This window comes from Leuresthes tenuis, unplaced genomic scaffold (genome assembly GCF_036924035.1).
Source record: "Leuresthes tenuis unplaced genomic scaffold, fLeuTen1.0.hap1 SCAF_5, whole genome shotgun sequence".
NCBI lineage: Eukaryota > Metazoa > Chordata > Actinopteri > Atheriniformes > Atherinopsidae > Leuresthes > Leuresthes tenuis.
The window spans coordinates 9,170,444-9,189,052 of record NW_027325359.1 but is presented as its reverse complement, the minus strand read 5'-3'; the positions used below and the strand labels follow the sequence as shown (position 1 = coordinate 9,189,052).

Below are 18,609 nucleotides of genomic sequence, written 5' to 3'. Positions count from 1 at the left end.
CCACAGCCTTTTCTATGACACTATGATGAAAAATTCATTCTCAATTTTTACATCTTTCAGCTTGACCTGTCAAGCTAGAATGGATATCTGAAGCAATGTCCCTGTGACAGGTGAGGCACCTCTGACTATGATTTTGTTTAAAAGCGACACTTAGCAATAAGATGCTGTTGAAGAGGATCTGCCGGCATTCGTGACCTTGTCACTCACTGTAGTATGGTGTTTATGCACCAGGACACAGATTACTTCTGTGTGAATACCTAAGCTTGTACCTGCCACCCTGTCAGTTTTTACAGTGAGTACCACTGAGAAGGTTGCACTCAACTTTCTTTGTCCCTGCATTGAGGAGGAGGGGGGGGTAAATTTTGTTCAGACATGTATTCATTATAGCTATCCATGTTTCTTGTCATTCTATATGACACACAGTTCTGTGTATCCCAATAAGTAAAGGAAATTAAAGTTATACTTCATCCATTAAGCAAAGAAAGTTTGCGAAAACACTTGTGCCATGACCCACTTTGCTTTGGAAGAATAGTTCATTTGGTTCTGGAGAATGTGGAGTATAAGAAAACACAAGTGGTTCGTGACTGGTGAAGACATTGATTTACGCTAAGACAGTTATCCAGATAACAAGCTACTTTCCTGGGTTAAGCAGCTAAATATTATGTCTTATCGAGGTCGATCTAGAGATTAAATGATCATGAATAACAATAATAATAACTCCATAATTTAACATCTTATGAACAATGTGCCTTAAGTAGTCCACAGAACACTACAATGTATGGCTAATTCCTAACACTTTTTTCAGTTATCAACAAAGGATAAAATAAGCTTATGTTAACAAGGACCGTTTAATGTGACTATATAGCAACTCAAAGAGAGACAGCGACTGGATTTAGTCTCCTGCCATTTCATGTTGCAGCTTTTCAGACGTATTGTTCGTGTTGTAGAGCAGAGTGTTGATACAGGCACTTGAATCAAACTCTGATTGTTTGAACTGCAGGTCTGAATTCTCACCTTAAAATGTAGAAGCTGATGTAAATACATTATCTAGTCCCTGATCACAGTGATTTTGTGGTTAGAGATGAGGTTACTGTGAGGAAGGAGTGCAGTTTATCCCTGGAAAATAATCTCCTTGCACACTTGTTTCAGTTAATTCACTCAAGCAAACAGTCTTATGTAATGACCTTTGTATTGAGGATATTTATTTGAATTTTTAATCATTATCATTACTTTATTCTGCCATTACTGTTTTATCTAAACTTGTCCAGCTACACGGTAGTTGTAAGTCTTCCTACAAGGAAAGATGTAAAAATAAAGCACTCCAAAACGTGTTTCTGATTACTACAAATACTGGACAAATGGACAAGTTATGTAACTATTTTCTAAGCTCCTTTCTGAGAATTCAGTCAATATTTCATAGGAATAAGATGAAATGCCACAGATGGAGACACTCTGACACATTGGTGACAGGCTATACTTTCATCACTTTCATCTTGAAGATGTCCAAATCAGGTTAGGGTCATAAAAAATTTCCAAAACTTTAATAATTCTAATCAAAAGAGAGTGAATAGTTTTGCAACCACTGTAGATAATTGGATAACCAGTCTTTTTAAAAATAATATTTATTATGATTATTGCAAATGAAGACATCCTCAGTATACGTTACAACATTTTTTTGCAAAGAAAAGCAACATCATGCAAACAGGTTATTTTGATCCCTCTTTCATGAGGGAGACGAGATACTGAAACATCAGATTAGATCAAAATTTTGCATTGCACAAACTGCGACTTCATGTTTTCTTTGTCATTTACGAAGCCTGGAAAGCAATAAATTACACAACATAATTGGCTAACAACATCGGTACTGTTATACAATATATAAATGGCATGCAAAATGATGGACATTTCATAGAGCCTTGTCTCCCTTGAGAACTGCAAAACACAGTGAACACAGAACTGACCTTAGACCAACCAGACAATATAGGTGTTATGGCAACTCATGAAACCGTCAAAACCAAAAAGAAAAAATCCTACATCCGGAGGCCGGAAAGTGTGGTGGCAATTATACACATTATGCCTCGTTTCCACATGTGTAGGTTTAGTCTTTATATCCAAACCATATCCTCCGATGTTCAACAAAAGGAAACACAATTTTACACTTTTATCCAGTTTCATCCATCCAGTTTTATGGAATATCTGCACTGAATTACTGTGACAGAAGGATGCTGATAATACAAGGGGAGGGGAAAAAACAAAAACACAAAACAAAATATGAGATTTCGGCAATTCCCACAGGATTAAGTGGACTTCCATTTGACTCACATACAAGCACACAAGTATGTGAAAAAGAAGCAGAACACCTGGCTATGTCTTCTGTTCAACCACCTTGAGATGTTTTACGCCTCACATCTGTTTTCACACGCTGTTTACTTTTGCTCTCCATTGTTGTTCGACAAGGTTTAGGTATTAAAAAGCTACTCAGTTAGGCTTCGAAAACATCTAAGTTCACCACAAAGCATCTACTGCATGTCGTTTTTTGAGTTTACAAGGTGTTGATCACATAAAAAAAAACTCCCACAATGTAAAACATCACTTTGAAAGTTCTGAGTTTTGTCATGTGTCAAAAATAGAAAAAAAGAAATCTATATATATGTATATATGTATGTATATGTGTGTGTATGTACAATTAATCTGCACAAGAGAAGAATAATTTTTCTTTTTCATGATTTGCCATTGAACCAAGTTGCACATTAACAATATGCTACTAAAGCACATTCAATACATAGAACTGTATGACATAACATTTCAGGATACCAGGGTCAGTAATTATAAGGAAAACAATCATAGTCTTTATACGGCACACAAAGTACGGCTGAAAGTCTCACGCTGATTAGCAGAAACCTTGTTCCAAAACATCCCTCCGTTCTCTATACCCATCTAGTGGAAAACAATATATACAATAAGAGCATAAGCAATAAAAGCATAACCTATTTAAATTCATAACACCACGTAACATAACTGATGTGTCATTAGTCTATTAATGAATCCAGAATTGCTCATCTCTATTTGATATCTATTCATATCTTTGATGATTCTGAGTGAAAAACTTAAAAAAAGTTTTTAGACATAGTAGGTATTTAATTACTCACAAGAAAAGAGAGACTTACGACTGAGCTACCACACCACCCTGTGCCAAAAAAAAGCATAAAAACATTAAAAAAGATTAACAAAACTTAAAAGTAAATCCAAGTTTGGCAACTCATCCCACTGGAACAGTATGACGAGGGGTCCTCTGGTTAGTGAAGGCGTCGTGTTCGCCACAGCATGACTCGTTCACCGGAGAGGGGGAAAAGTCAACTATGATTATCTTGTAAAGCTCAGCTTATCTTAGGGGATAACCATTATAACTGTCATGTATTTAATACTAAAGCATAATTTTATAGATGTTTTCAATCATAACACATATTGAAGGGCAGGATAGTGGCATGTGTCCACTTGTCTGCCCTCCGGCACATTATTATTGAATAAAAATCACTATTGCACCTAAAACCCATATGTTTTTTAAAGATAAGGTTCAAGTGGGACCAGAATAGAACTGGCTATATTATACTCTGTTGTCAAAACAGAAGGGGTACAGTTTCTGTACAGTTTCTGTACTTTCCTTCGTCACATGCTCACACAAACAAGAAAATACTATAAATAAATAAATAAAATACATAATCGCTGAAAAACAGCACACCTATGTTGTGTCTGTCTGAGAAACAATCAATTCATGTCCTTTTTATTACTGTTATAGAGAGAACTCTAACATAAGAGTAAGAGACATCTTTTGTTCATTTTTGGCTAATGTAAGCTAGCTTTTCATCGGCTCAACTTGGAGCTTAAATTTACCCACATAGTTCTGCAGTTGATTCACAGAGTTTGGAACATTTGGAACAAGCAAAGGCATGTTAGGCTCTGCACTGTTTTGTTCATGTCCGATCAGCAGCATCCGAAAAGTTAAGCGTGAGCCAGCACATAATGAACAAACCCCGGCTGAGCTTTAAGTACAACCGATTCACTTTGTCTTGAGATTTACTAGATCGTCACAAAATCCAATTTTTTTTGAGGAGTTTCAGCTTTTTTGAGCTAAACAATGGAAATATTCATCGTCTCCAGAGAAAGAGGAGATGATTTCCTTCTTGAAATCATTCAAGCCATTAAATCTTACTCACTGAAATAATGGGGCTTGAGGCATTTTTCATGCTGCTGTTGTCATTTATCTCCTCTGTGTGTTTACTGAGGCCACCTGACACAATCTGCCTCTGAGAGGAAAAACAGGACATTTGCATAAGGCAAGTGTTGTTCTCCGTCCCTGTGTTTGAGCGACGACATCTCCTGATTCCCTGGTGAAGGTGAATTGTAAACAGACCATAGGTGATGGGGTCTAGACATGCATTGAAGAGGCCAAATATAAACAGCATATGAGTAAGCGAATGGGAGACTGTCTCCTCCATTTTCTCAGGAAACAGCCAATACCACAAACCAAGCAGGTAGTACGGGGTCCAGCAGATGATGAATGAAGTCACAATGACGATACTCATCTTAAGAGTCCTCATTCGAGCTTTAGGGATATTGTTGTGCGAACGCCGAAGATGAACATCTCTAGACAGCACTAGGAGAAAGGAAAGCACCGCCTTTGTCATGCACATCTCCTCGTAATCATACAACAATTTCCTGACTGAAGACTTGAAAAACATTTTTTGCCTTCCTTGACAATTGACAAAAAACACTTACTGTTATTCCGAGCCATGCGGCTTGATATCTCTATAAGGATTCGTGTATAGCAGAAAATCATGATGACCAAGGGCAGGAGGAAGAGGCACACGAAAGTAAACATGTTGTAGAGGGTCTCTTGCCAGCGTTGGACAAAGCTGCCATGGGTGGTACACTGGGTGAAGTTCTCTGGGACAGTGATGGTCACATTATGAAATATAAACATCTGCATGGAAAAAGAAAGGAATAGTTCTGCTAAGGAATAGCTTTACATCAAAGGACAGATTGATATAATTTAATTTTATTCAAGATGCTTCCTTCTATCCTCACTCCATCATCTGGCAATATTGGAGGTTTGATATCTGTCGACAACATTATACTTTAAATGTATGTTAGTATAAACCCTCAATGAAGCTGTTTTTTACACTGATCAAACAAAAGTAAGAAGAAGAAAACAGTGAGTGCAATGGAAAAGTGTTTAATCTGCATTTAGTCCAGCTTCAAATGACTCTGCAGTATTCACATATAAACTGCAACGTTGGGGGCCCAATACCCGGGTTCAAACAATAATTTTCTCTCAGAATGCTGAAGTTGGGGCTACAAGAGTAGGCACAGCTCATTATTTCTTTACAGAAACACAAATTCAGTGTCCTTAGCACCTCGTATAGAAGCTGTGAGAGTGACGATAAGAGCAGAGATTGGTTTTACCTGTTGTCATGACAGCTGGCAGCAGACTGTCTGCCCCACTGTGTGGGTTTGGGCTTGTCAAAAACTGTGGTCCAACAGAGCTTGTAGGGTAGAGCGTATTGCCCACCTTTATGATGCCGTGACTCACAAACTTATCCCCTGGGAGGCAGTGGTAATTACTGGACCATTTCTAAAAACACTGTAGCCTTCAGAGCTCTGAGTATAAACACACTGCTACTGGTAATCTGAGAGGATTTACTTGTTTTATTTTAGTTGATACATCCACATGTAAAAAACAATTTAAACTTACAACTGTGTGATGATTAAAAAGTAAACCAAATGTTGTGCTAAGTGTTGATATAAGTGTTGTTAGTCTACTCCAAATATGACAAATTAAATTGCATTTTGATTAGATAGCCTGACAGATGATACAACATCATTTATCCTGGCCTTTCAAAATGTTTAGCATCATTGTTGACATAAAACAGAAGTCCGTTGTTTTTGTTGACCAGTGCAATCCCCACCTTGGCTCCTCTCTGTCATGAACGTTGGGTTACTTAACGTAATCCCTGGTTCTTTGATAACAGAGTGAGGTGTTTCACTATGGGAATCGCTTCTGGCGAGACCATTACGGAAGCTCCAATGTCTCTGACAGACAGGTCGACGTGTGGGGAAGGACCGCCCCCCCTCCCTATATACCACGGTCGACCTTAGTTCGGTGTTTCACTATGGGAGATATAGACCACTCCCGGAATGCATAATCTCCCGAAGTGACCTGGTTCCTGACCCAGACTGGGATGGCATCAACCAGTTTCTGAAGCACCAGACTCCAGCACTGCGTGAGCCAGAGATGGACCTGAGACATCCAACCTATAGAATCTCACAAAAGTGTGCGGTGAAGCCCAACTCGCCGCCGCACAAATGTCCTCCACCCTAATTCCTTTAAATAGAGCCCATGACGTAGCCATGCTCCTGGTGGAGTGTGCTTTCAAACCTGCAGGCGGCTGCAGCCCCCTGCACCTGTAAGATAGCACTATAGCCTCCACAATCCAACGAGACAGCCTCTGTCGGGACAGAGGCTTCCCTTTGTGGGGCGTGGCCCAAGACACAAACAGCTGATCGGTTCCCCGGAAGCTGGCGTCTAACGCACGCACAGGGCACAGAGCGTTCAATCTGCTCTCCTCCGCTGACCCAAACGGCGGTGGGTGAAAAGCCTTCAACTCCACCGTGGGGCATATGTAAGCAGATTCCACCACTTTAGGTATGAACGCCGGATTAGGCCGTAAACACACCTTAGACAAGCCTGGCGAAAACTGCAAGCAAGGCGACCGGGTTGACAGCGCCTGTAAATAACTCACTCGCTTCGCAGTAGTCAAAGCGAGGAGGAGAGCGGTCTTGAGTGACAAAAACTTCTGACCCACCCCCTCCAAAGGTTCAAATGGGTGTTGTGAGAGAGCGTCTAACACAACAGCCAAGTCCCATAATGGCACCATAGGCCTGGAAACTGGAAGTTTCACACTAATGGATGCTGACCCGCCGGCTTATCCCCCAAGCCCATGTGGCATGCTGAAATGGCGGCCAGATACACCTTGATTGTGGAAAACGCTTTACCCTTTTCCAGCAAGTCTTGGAGAAAACATAGAATGTCTCTCACTGAGCACTGAAATGAGACAATACGTCTGGCCTCACACCACTCCTCAAACACTCGCCACTTACAACTGTACAATGAGTGAGTGGATGAAGCCCTCGCACACTGAATAGTGTCGATCACGTTCTGAGGCAGTCCCACAGAGCCCAAATTCAACCTCTCACGGGCCAGGCCCAGAGAGCCACCTGCTCCGGATGGGGGTGGTAAATCTCCCCCTGGCCTGAGACAAGAGGTCCCTGCGCAGCGGCAGGGGCCAAGGTTGGCCCGATAGTAATTGAACTATCTCTGCTATCCAGTGTTTGGACGGCCATCGCTGGGCTATCAAAATCAGCGACAAGCCCTGATCCCTCACTCTGGTCAGTGTGGGGGAGATAAGGCTGAGAGGAGGAAATGCGTACAGTAGGACGTTTGGCCATGGGTGCGACAGCGCGTCTACACCTAAAGGCGCATCCTCCTCTGTTAGTGAGAAATACAGCTGACAATGCGCCGGCAGCCCGTCCGTATTTCTGCCACAGCTGGCTCACCACCTGGGGATTGAGTTTCCATTCCCCGAAAAGAGGGTTTCCTCTTGACATGAGATCTGCGCCCCTGTTCAGCACTCCTGCTGCGTCGCTCTCAGCGACCCGAGCCGAATGACGCTCCACAGAATTATTTTCCTTGCCAGCTTGTGAAGCCGTGGAGAGCGCGTGCCTCCTTGACGGTTCACATATGCCACTACTGTGGAGTTGTCGGATTTCACCAGCACATGGCTCCTGAAACTTGAACCGGAGCCGCTGCTCTGAACTCCTCTGTCCTCCTCTTTGCCGGGGGTTGGGAAGAGCGCCTCGGCGAAAGAGTGCTTGCCCCATGGCTTGTTACTCCACGCTCTTGGCTGCTGTTCGCCGCGACCGGCACCCGATCTGGGAGCCGGTCTCGCATCCCCCTGTCTGCCTCTCGACAGCGAAGCCGGTGCGAGGTGGGGGCCGTGGGGTCTGCTTTCGAGGCAAACACAGCTCGAATGCCTCACCCTCTTGCTTCCTCTGTGTGCTGGTTTCCCGCATTTTCTCCAGAGCTGGGCCGAAGAGACCCTTGGTGGGGTCGTAGGCGGCGTCCATGACCTCACCCAGTCCAGACAGGGAAAGCCACAGAGCCCTTTCTCCTGCGACTGCCAGGCCCATGACGCGCCCACAGCCCTGCACAGCTCCGCGGGAGAAGATCGTTCACCACACAGACCCCCGAATCCAACTGTCGGCCCATCTCCTCCAAAATCTCCCCTTGATAAGCCGACAACAGCGTGACGGCGTTCAACGAGCATATTTGTACATACGCTGATACACACCTGCCGTTGTACGCTCCGTTTTACCGGGCAGATGACGCTGAAATGGATCGGCGGCTCGGGTGGAGGTGGTAGGCCAGTGAAGGCTCCACAGCCGGGGGTTCGGCCAGTCCCAGCTCCGCCATGCCGTGCACCTGTAGCTTGGAGTAGCCCTGTGTGGTTGCCTTGCATTTGAACGGGCTCGACCAGAACCGACTCATCTCGGCCATGCAGGCCGGGACCGCCGGGAGCAGCTGCTTGACCGGAGGGAGTCGTACAGGTCCCTTGCCGCCCTCTCCGTGTCCTGGGCCACTGGCCAGGGGATATTAAGCTTAGCCGCTGCTCGTTTGCAAACCTCGTACAGGTTGTTATCAATCGGAGCGGCTGCTTCGGTTGAGCTAGGGGGTCTGGAGTGCGTGGGGAAGGTAGAGTCCTCCTCTCCGTCCTCCATGTCACCCAATTCGAGGATGTCAGAACCGATCTCATCGTCTGCATCGTCGTTTTCCTCCCGCCCGAAGACACCTTCGAACAGCGGGGGTATGGGCTCAACCTCCTCCATCATGTCCGCCCAGGCCCTCGGGGCTTGCGGCTGATGGGTAGCGTGGCTCTTCTGAGCGGCGAGGGAAGGGTCCCTGCCACTGTCACAGCCACTCTTAATCTCCTCTCCAGGATTTTCACCGGCATGGTGGAGCAATGTGCACAAACCTGCGGGTCCGCTAGCGCCGCCTGAGCGTGCTTAGCTCCCATGCACACGATACACATAGGGTGGGGGTCTTTGCCCGAAATCGTTGCACCACATGATGTGGGGCAACAGCGGGAAGAGCCCTTCCCTTCATTCTGCCCAGCTCCTGTGACGAGGGCTGCGGGGACAGACATGCCAACTGGGGGGAGAAATGTGTTACTAGGGGTGAGCCTAGTTTAAAATATATAAAAATATATATTTTAATGTGGTATTTAGCCGGACTATAACCTGTAGTGAGGAGAATAGTTCGCCGCTACGCGTTAACTATGCTCCTGTGGCTAACAAGCTAATGTTAGCACCTGACCGAGCTCGAGTGAACGAAGCTCGGAGCTAGCACAGGACAGTAGGTGAACACCTGGTGACCTGTGGGGAAGCTCGCCACAACGCCGTCGCAATCCCACTGTAAGTAACTGTCAGCACAATCCAGAGTCTGTCGGTGCCGCGACGTCTGATAGCAGTTAAGCTAGCAACCAACCTGACGACCGGATGCACTGACCGTAACTTCTCTGAGGAAGAAAGCGAGAATGGCCCGGGCCGGGCGGTCGACCGTGGTATATAGGAGGGGCGGTCCTTCCCCCACACGTCGACCTGTCTGTATAATAACATAAACTAAATTATCTTGACAAGTTCAAACTAAATTCTAACACCACATAATGACAAAACACATGTTACTTTTAGATGTTCCTCTGTCTAACTATAGATGGTGACTATTGAGGGTGAAAAGTGTATCTGCACCTTTTTTTTGGGGGGGGGGGGGGCTCTCTTGTCAGTGGGAAGAATGTTTCATGGCTCTTTCAGACAGAACATGACAGCTGCACCACTGTGCATTGAAGCCCATTATTTCTAAAGGTTTGAACAAGGCAATGACAATGTGTTCCGATGCAGCCCTGAGATAAATACCAACAGGGTCATTATGAAGAACAAAAAAGTAAGAAAGAATGACAAAGATAGAAGGGAAGGTAGGATAAATTTGTTTGCATTCCTTTCATTTAGGTGACACATTCCATGTGCACTGAGTTACAAAAGACTCTTGTTCAGTAAATAATGTGTAATGAGGACAATACTGTTGAACAGCCTAACCATTTTCAGTGACACCTCTTTTTTTAATGATTCTTTCAAGCATAGAAAAGGCACCTAACTTAAAGGATGAATCACTGTTTTGTCTATATATAACGAACAACCTAAAGAAGAACCAATTTACATTGTGTCTTTGTTACTACCAGCCTTTAGCAAAGAAACATAATTTGTTCCCATTTCTGTTGTTGTATCTACAAAAAGGATAGAAAGGAAAAAGTATTTTTCATCAATAAGGTGAGTACCAAAGAGCTAATAGCGGAAAGCTTGACATGATCCCTGCAAGACTGGACAAGTGGGTGACAAAATAAAAAAGAAGTAAGAGCAAAACTAAATAATAATACTAAAGCAACAGTATCTGAAAGCGATGTCCTTAGATAATAAAGGGAAAAAAATCCAGCAAAGACCTTACATAGGGCCTGAGAGATGCATCTACACCTTTTGTTTATCCATTTATTGTTCACTGAGACCTCATCAGAAATGGTCTCTGTGGAAGGGTGGGTGTCAAGAAGCAAATAGGCTGATCTATGCCAAATGACACCAGAACCAGAATCAGTGGCAACAGGTCTTATGGAGGGATGAATCCTCAGCAGAGCTCGAACCTCAACATTATTGAAGAAGTGTGGGATTGTCTTGGCAGAGGACAGCACAAGAGACAGTCAACATCCAAAGAATAACTTTGGAATGTCCTTCAACAAGCCTGGGGAACTATTACAGAAGACTACTCAAAGAAATGACAAGAAAGCTCATTCAAGAGGGTTCAGGCTGTATTGGAGAATGAGGTGATCTTACTAATTATTGAACTTAAAGCTCATTTAAACTGCACAAACTCAGTTCTTACCTTATCTACTGTATGTCCATTTATCTTTGCACGTTTCAACAACTCACTACACTTATTTCCCATTTTCTTGGCAATAAATAAAGAACATTTAAAAAAATGAGTCTTGGCTTAAAACATTTGAACAGTACTCAATGTGACTTAGTTATGGAGTGAGCAACTTACAGCCATCTCAGTAGCTCAAGGCGATGGATAGAGATGGACATTGAGATGATTAAGAACAGTGCCATTTACAAGATGCCATTAGAAAAAAATGAAAGGTAGAAAACTTTGATTGTCTAAATAAAACATGAATGACCATGAAGATGATGATACTGAATTGCTTTAAATCAAGATAAAACATTGTACACAACCTGTCGACAAAAATCTCTGCAGACAAGGCAAACAGCACACAAATGACACTACGCTGAATTTCTTTCCTACTTCCCTAGAAAGGGGTTGAGTCACATTCACGGGTCAAGCTGTCAGAGTGAGAGATTGAGTCAACTGACACTGTCACTGACACAGATTTTTCTGTAGAACTCAACAAACCTTTGGCTGTTTGCATCTAAACCAGGAAAAGCAAACTAAACACAATTTATGATGAAAGCTGAACACAACTTGCAATGACATATTCCACAAACCACTTGTTTAGAATTTTTTGATAGTTTTTATTACATTTTGATTAAGTTACATGAAATCATTCAAACTAAGGGCAGTCATCGTGGTGATGATGTCTCGAGAGAAAGTTGAGCTGCAGGGATGAAACGTGAGTTGAATGTGAGCACTATATTACTGCTGGCAGTTTTATTAAAAGACATTTAGTGCAGATTGGTTGAGGAACTAAAAGTGAAGGGAAATTAATGTCAACACCAAGGCCCCTGTGAATAGAGAAAATGGCTACGGTCTGTTGAGGTACACATTGATACCTCTACTTTATGAGCAAGAGCATCAGAACAGCATGTTTGAATAAGTACAACATGTTTTTCTCATTTTTCTGACCTCATAGAATAAAATGTGGATATTCAAGATAAGAAAGATAAAGGAAGTAGAAAAAATTATTAAATCCAAAACATCTACCTGTGTGGCCTGCAGCATCTGTCAAAAGAAGTCAGCAAATGGGTTTGTTCAAAAGTGGAACCCACTAAAATTTCCACACAATTTCACCACTTTTGATTTCATGAAAGCCTCACACACACACAGTCGTACTGTACTGTATCTAGTGTAAGAAGTGGGTGAAATGAGTGCATGTAGAAGCTGAACTGTAACAAAATCCCCCTCCAGTCCAATCAGTTGCTGTTATCTTGATAAAATATTTCAGGTCTGTGTAGTTGATCAGTTTTTTCATTTTAACACTATATATATTATCAAGTCATTGTCAGCAACATATTTACAGACAAACACATTTAAGGCCTAAACATCTTTTCTTGAATTAGGTCAATCTCAGCTGATGGCAGGCAGAGAGGTAGACCTTGGTATGCAGTTTGTTTGCTTGGTTTTAGTACATTTAGATTCTGTTTCACAGCCGCTAAGTTTGAAAAGACATGGCTTTAGTCCAGTTTGAATAGGAGTGTACAGGGAGGAGAATTAAATATTAACTGTGTGTCTGATGCAAGATGCCGTTTTATGCATCCCAAATTTAAAGGATGGTTTCTGTAGTAAATGTGGACTTTGAAGTTTGAATTAAATCCTTTTTCTCCTCTGAGTCATAGGTCAGTCTTGATCTGAACACACAGATATGAATCACATAATGACATTTCCTCACGACAGTATCATTTTAACACATTCTTTTTGAGAATCGTCCTATTTCTTTATTCACTATCACATAGATAGATATGTATTCCCATCCATGGGAATTCTGCAAGCTTTACATCACAATCTTCATTTTTCATGAGATGAAGAATTTACCTTGAGGATTGTGTCCGTCATACATTTTGTGTGTCTAAATGCCAAATGTGTCAGACTGAAAACATTTCAAGTTTCAATCTAGTCACAAAGGATGTTGGCAACTGTATTGTCACGATATCCACAACATTACCTTTTACTGTACAAGGTAGCCTTGAAAATCCCTTGAAAAAGTACATGTTTAGATGCCCAACAGTTATTCAATACCACCATGCAGAGGAAAAGTATTAAAAGATGGTGTCCACAATAATTTATCTTATAGTCAATTGAAAGAAAAATGCTTTGGAGATTGTCAGCATGCTCCAACTTATTCTATTGTTACAAAAAGAAACCACCAGCGAGGTTGGTCTAAAAGGTGTTTGAGATCTATAAATTCTTCACATTCAGAGAAAAAGCTAAATATTGCAGAAGGATGGTAGGTTAGATGTGAGGACATCATCGTCAACAGTAACAACTGTTAGGGAAACTATTGGTAACACAAAGTAAACAAGCGTCTCCTGTTTTTTGGGGTAAAATAACAAATGGTGTAGTTTTTATTTGGGAAATCCGCCTCAAATCTAAAGAGAAACCTACTGGGTATGATTGAGTTGGTAAATGTAGAACTTTCTTGTCATTAAAATCCTCAAATGCCCATAAGAAACACTGTATCCATGACCTACATGACCTCAGCTTTGGCTCTATTATCAAATAGTTGCAGATTCATTGAGTTTGTATGAAAAATGTGTTTCCTACATTTGGATCTATGTCACTTTGATGTGCTACTCTGCACCACTTAAAGTTGAGAAAATAACAAGAAGATTTCACACTTGATGGGGTACTTGAAAAGCTTTCTTTCTATATGCAATGCCCCAGAAATCCATAGACACATGACTTGATTAACCCTTCATTGTGCAGGATTAATATTTCATCCCATAACCAATACCATAAACTTTTGTCAGAATCTAGATTAATGTGTTTTCAGATAGGATTTGAGCCTTATTGTCCAAGGTGTAAACAATTGTCCAGAGAGTATTTTTGTGTCACCAGATCCCAGATCCATCATTTGGAAGCTTCTTTCTCATTGACTATGTAAAGATCCATGCTGTGTATATGACATATTGTATTTGGAGGGGTTTGATGGTGAAGCAACACACAAACTGTCAAACTGTAGGCTCCAATACAACAGTTGTCCTAATCGGGTCGAAACACACATAATGTGTGGTAGAAAAGGTTCAAGTCGCGTAGCTGAACACATTACTTTTAATTTAGACTATACAAAAAGGAAAATATTTATAATAATGACAGCTAAAACACAGGATTCGTAAAAAGAAACTGCAAAAACAGAGGGCTTTTTCATGACTATTTTTACGTATTACTATGAGACAGATTGGGGAATATTTCAGCAGAATCTTAGAGCTGAAGACAGTAAGCATTTGTCACAAAATTTTATAACGTGTTGCAAAAATGACCACTGTTGGAGTGCCTTAAATTGAAGAAGAAAGGAGAAGAAGGGAGCAATAATCAGGCAAGATTCACAAGCAAGTGTTTCAGGATTGAACAAAATTGCTCCTCATTCACCTTGAATGATGGAACATATTGCATTTCTAAATTTAATCCCCTGCTTCACTTGTCAAGTGTACTTTACAGAGGAGAGTTGAGAATTTCTAAACTTTTCAATGAAGCAATGAGGGTGTCAGTGAAGCCAATGAACTTGTCTGATCGACAGCGTGTCTGATCCAAACATCGAGCCCACCGAACCAGCATTAGCACAGCATTGAGTCCATGTGACTCTTAAAAATCTTAAAGCAAGGCTCTCAGCAAGCTGTCGGCAAAATCTGGTCAATAATTAGCCAATTGACCCTCAGTTGAAATACTTTCATTTTTAGAATGAAATGATTATATAGATTGTGCTAGCGCCTCTAAAATGTTTCAGTTAGTAGCACCTTGCTATAACGAGAAGGTCAGTAGCCCCGCAGCTATACAAAATTATTCATGCCAATAATCTTATTCATCTTAAGCTTTGTTTACTGAGCATTTAGTTTCTTTGTTGGCAGTAAAGTACGTTGAAAGTATGAGTTTAGAGTGGAGGAGGAAAACTGTAACGATAACTAGACAAAAGAGTAGAAAGAGAACCACTTAAGGATTTGTCAAAAGGCAACCAGATGTAGAAACGCAATGAATCCACAAAAGACGACACTACTGTCATCAATACAATATCTCGTAATTGTACATTCGATGCTTAGGTTATGTGGTCTGATGTCATCCTATTGGTTCAAATATTGATATATTTGTATATACAAAGCAATTCTTACAAAGCTTCCACTCTTTCTCCTGATCTAAATCACTAACAAATAGGTAAGTTACCGGCTCACAAGACTTATTCCGTTCAAACAATCCTTCAATCCTGTATTGAATTGGGAAATGTATTTAAGTATTTAAGTTTGGCTGGCCCAAAGCTTGTGATTAGCTGCAGAAACAAACAATTTTGAGGGAGCTGGTATCATGTCTGACTGCTAATGTTACAGTTTTTTATAATTGCCCTAATTTGGCCTGCAAAGACTGATGACCTCCTCTAATTTTTGTGGTGTATGTTTGTTGTTGTCTGTAGTTTATCCTTACAGTCCAAAATATGAACATTCTGTATTAACACTGTTGTAAGTAGATTATGTGTATACTGTTGTGTCACGAGTGCTGTTTGAGCTCCTGTCTCACTTGGTCAGGAAAAGAGATTTTACAATCTAAATCAAAAGTCCTATATGTGAGGCTGATAAGAGGCACTGTCACAAGTACACTTCAAGGTCACAGTGTTCCCATTTTGACTGCTCCTCAGTACTTGATGGTAATTGATTTGAACTGAGTGAATAGAGGGTTAATGGTTATCCCACCTATTCCAGACCAGACCTAGTATGGACCACTATGTCGTATCACATTGGGTGACTTTGTTTTGGTGTTGAGCTCTTGAGTGTTTTTGTCATTTCATTAGCTGCTTCCTGGTATTTAAAAACCTACTGGGAGCCTGCAGTGATGAGAGATCCGATGTAATTTAGGTGAGTAGATGCCTCTTAGAATCCCAGACTAATTGAAGAACTGTTGAAGTCATATGTTTTGAGCAGCCTTTCTGAACCTTATCCTTACATTTTGAGGGCAACAGGTGCAGGCAAAGCAAAGCAGTTTATTGGTGGTTTCTGCTTTTATTTTCCTCCTTTTGAAATGCTGATGTGACAAGAAATAAATGTACAGGGAGATGTTTGATTTGAATCTTAGCTTAGCTTAGTGGTAGAAAATATGTATTTCTCTCACCTGAGGGAGTGACAGGATCACGCTCATCGTCCAGGCAACAGTCAACATGATTTTGCTTTTCCTTCTGGCCTCGCTGATACCCAGAGGATTGAGAATGGCAGACTGCCTGTCCAGGCTGATGACCACAGTTACAAAAGCGCAGGAGTACATTGCCACCAGTTTCATGAACATCAGCAGCCGACAGGCGGTATCTCCCGCCTGCCACTGTACTGTGATGTTCCACACTGCGTCCACGGGCATCACGATGAAAGTCACCAGCAGGTCCGCCACCGTCAGGTTCATTATGAGGATCCTGACGTGGGACTTGCGCTTGCCGCCTTTGATGGCAGCCCACAGCACAAGCAAGTTGCACACAGCCGACACTGCGCACAGCGCGAAGGTGATGATTACTCTGACTTTGGCCGCTGTAGAGAAAGTGGGGAGCTGGAGCGCGTCTCCATCTGCGCTCTTATTGCACTCTGAGGTGGGTCCCTGACAGCTGCCATTCAGTGTTTGATCCGTCAGCTGATGGAACATAATGAACAGCCGAGCCTCACTGACTTGATGTAAAAATGAAAGCAAGACAAGAATCAGGCGATGCTTAGATTGTGTCTTTCTTCTCCATCTCAAAGTGGAAATCCAACTGTGAAAGCCGAGTAAAGATAAGGATTAATTGTCCTGTTTGACTGTGACTGTGTGGACTTGCAGCACGTCCTGACATCGTTACAACAGTTTTATGAAATGATTGGTTCACGCAGCTGTAATTACCACTCCTTATTCAACTCTAACCAGCTATTTATAAGCGCGCAAAGCGAACACTGGCAGTCCTTGCACTTAATTAATAAAGCTAGAAAAAAAGAATAGGGTGTCAGAAAACACGTAAGCCTTAAAAAAAAAGCGTAAAGGCAAGAGAAAATAAACAAATAAAATGATTACATGACGTGGGGTGATTTACTAAACTTCTGCTTTTCTAAGCATTTCATAATAACTGCTTCTTCTCATTTCAGTTTCATAACACTTGAATGACTGTCCAAAGAAACCCAGGAGAAAAAATAAATTGAATAGGCAAATTTTCGACAAAGATGAAGACAGCTTACCTGGAATTGGGAGCCAGTGAGCGTGTGTCCACATCAGTCACTGCAGCTGTTGCTCTAGACCGCTTCATTCATCTGCTCTGATGCGAAAAATAACGAACGGCGCTGATGTCGGTCTGATCCATTCATGAACCAAGGGGGGTCTTTTTGCAGTCAGGTGAAGTGCACCACATGCAATTTCAGGATATTGGCGAGAGAACAAGAATAAATAAATAAATAAAAGATAAAAATCAGCCTGTTCCTTGATTTGCTTTCTCAATTAAATAACGTCTAATAGAAATGACGAAATTTATTTTTTGTTTTGTTTCTTTCACATTGAACCATTTGTGACCCACTGTAAACTGATTTGTTTTTTCATGACAGTTGACGTAAGTTTTTGACATTTTTTCCATAAATACACTGAAATTAATTCAAAGGATCTCTCTTTTGCACTATAGTTTTTTTTCTTTACTGTGTGGCTCGTTGCTCTTTAAACAAAAGCATCTCCTTGTATATTAACAATATACTTGAATAGATACTTGTGAATCTGATATCTTTCATCAGGCAAGCAGTGATAGAAGATGTGAAGAAAATTTCCAAGATTCAAAGCTGTGACAGATTGCAGGTCTTAGACACACAAGAGAGTCGGGGTGAAATGTGAGGAAATACTTTCAGAAACTATCTGAATGCACCATGTCACCTCGCCTTATTGATAATCTCAGATACAGTGAGATGCTGCTGTATAAGTGTAATCTTTTGATGAATCATTGCAAGACTGGGTGACTGTGTCACTCAGTTCAATAGTATATTGAAATTTATGAGGACATTTCCTAGTATTAGCATTATAATATATAATGCAAAAAAAAAAAGTACGTTTCCATTCATGGCTGCAACATAGTTTAGGGACCTCAAAAGTATCACATTCATTGCTAGTCACTTATCATTTACCTCTGAAGAGGGTTGTAATATCAGCAATACATCTGAGTCTTCTGTGAAGCTCTACAAGTGACTATAACTCTTTCTTTTCTGTCATTTGTGTGAAACATTTTCTTGGCTCCATGTAATCTACTATTATTGTTACTGTTCCTGTTTGTAAGTTATGAGTTTTGCTTTTGTGTGTTTGTCCTGTGTGGCTTTTCCATGACTCCAGCATGAGCTCATGTCACTGTAACCGCTCTTTAGACTGCTTCACCTGAAAGCTGCCACTTTCCAATCATGAACCTTTACCTGTAGAATACGCACAGGTGAAACACTTGCTCAGTTCCATCAGGTGCCCCAGGAAAACCATGAGACAATGCTCAACACCAAACCCTGACATAATTATTTTCAAACTCTCTCCAAGTAGTTTTGATTTGT

General features: G+C 41.6%; 1 protein-coding gene across 1 annotated transcript; it reads right to left on the bottom strand.

Annotated features, from left to right (window-relative positions):
* Positions 1-1,686: 1,686 nt before the first annotated feature.
* Positions 1,687-17,393, bottom strand: gnrhr4 (gonadotropin releasing hormone receptor 4). The gene is made up of 4 exons (XM_072385800.1): positions 17,278-17,393; positions 16,202-16,823; positions 4,777-4,981; positions 1,687-4,654 (listed from the first exon to the last, which is right to left on the bottom strand). Exons 1-4 carry the CDS (start codon positions 17,343-17,345, stop codon positions 4,200-4,202), a joined length of 1,350 nt encoding a protein of 449 aa, XP_072241901.1. The 5' UTR covers positions 17,346-17,393; the 3' UTR covers positions 1,687-4,199.
* Between the last annotated feature and the right edge of the window lie 1,216 nt (positions 17,394-18,609).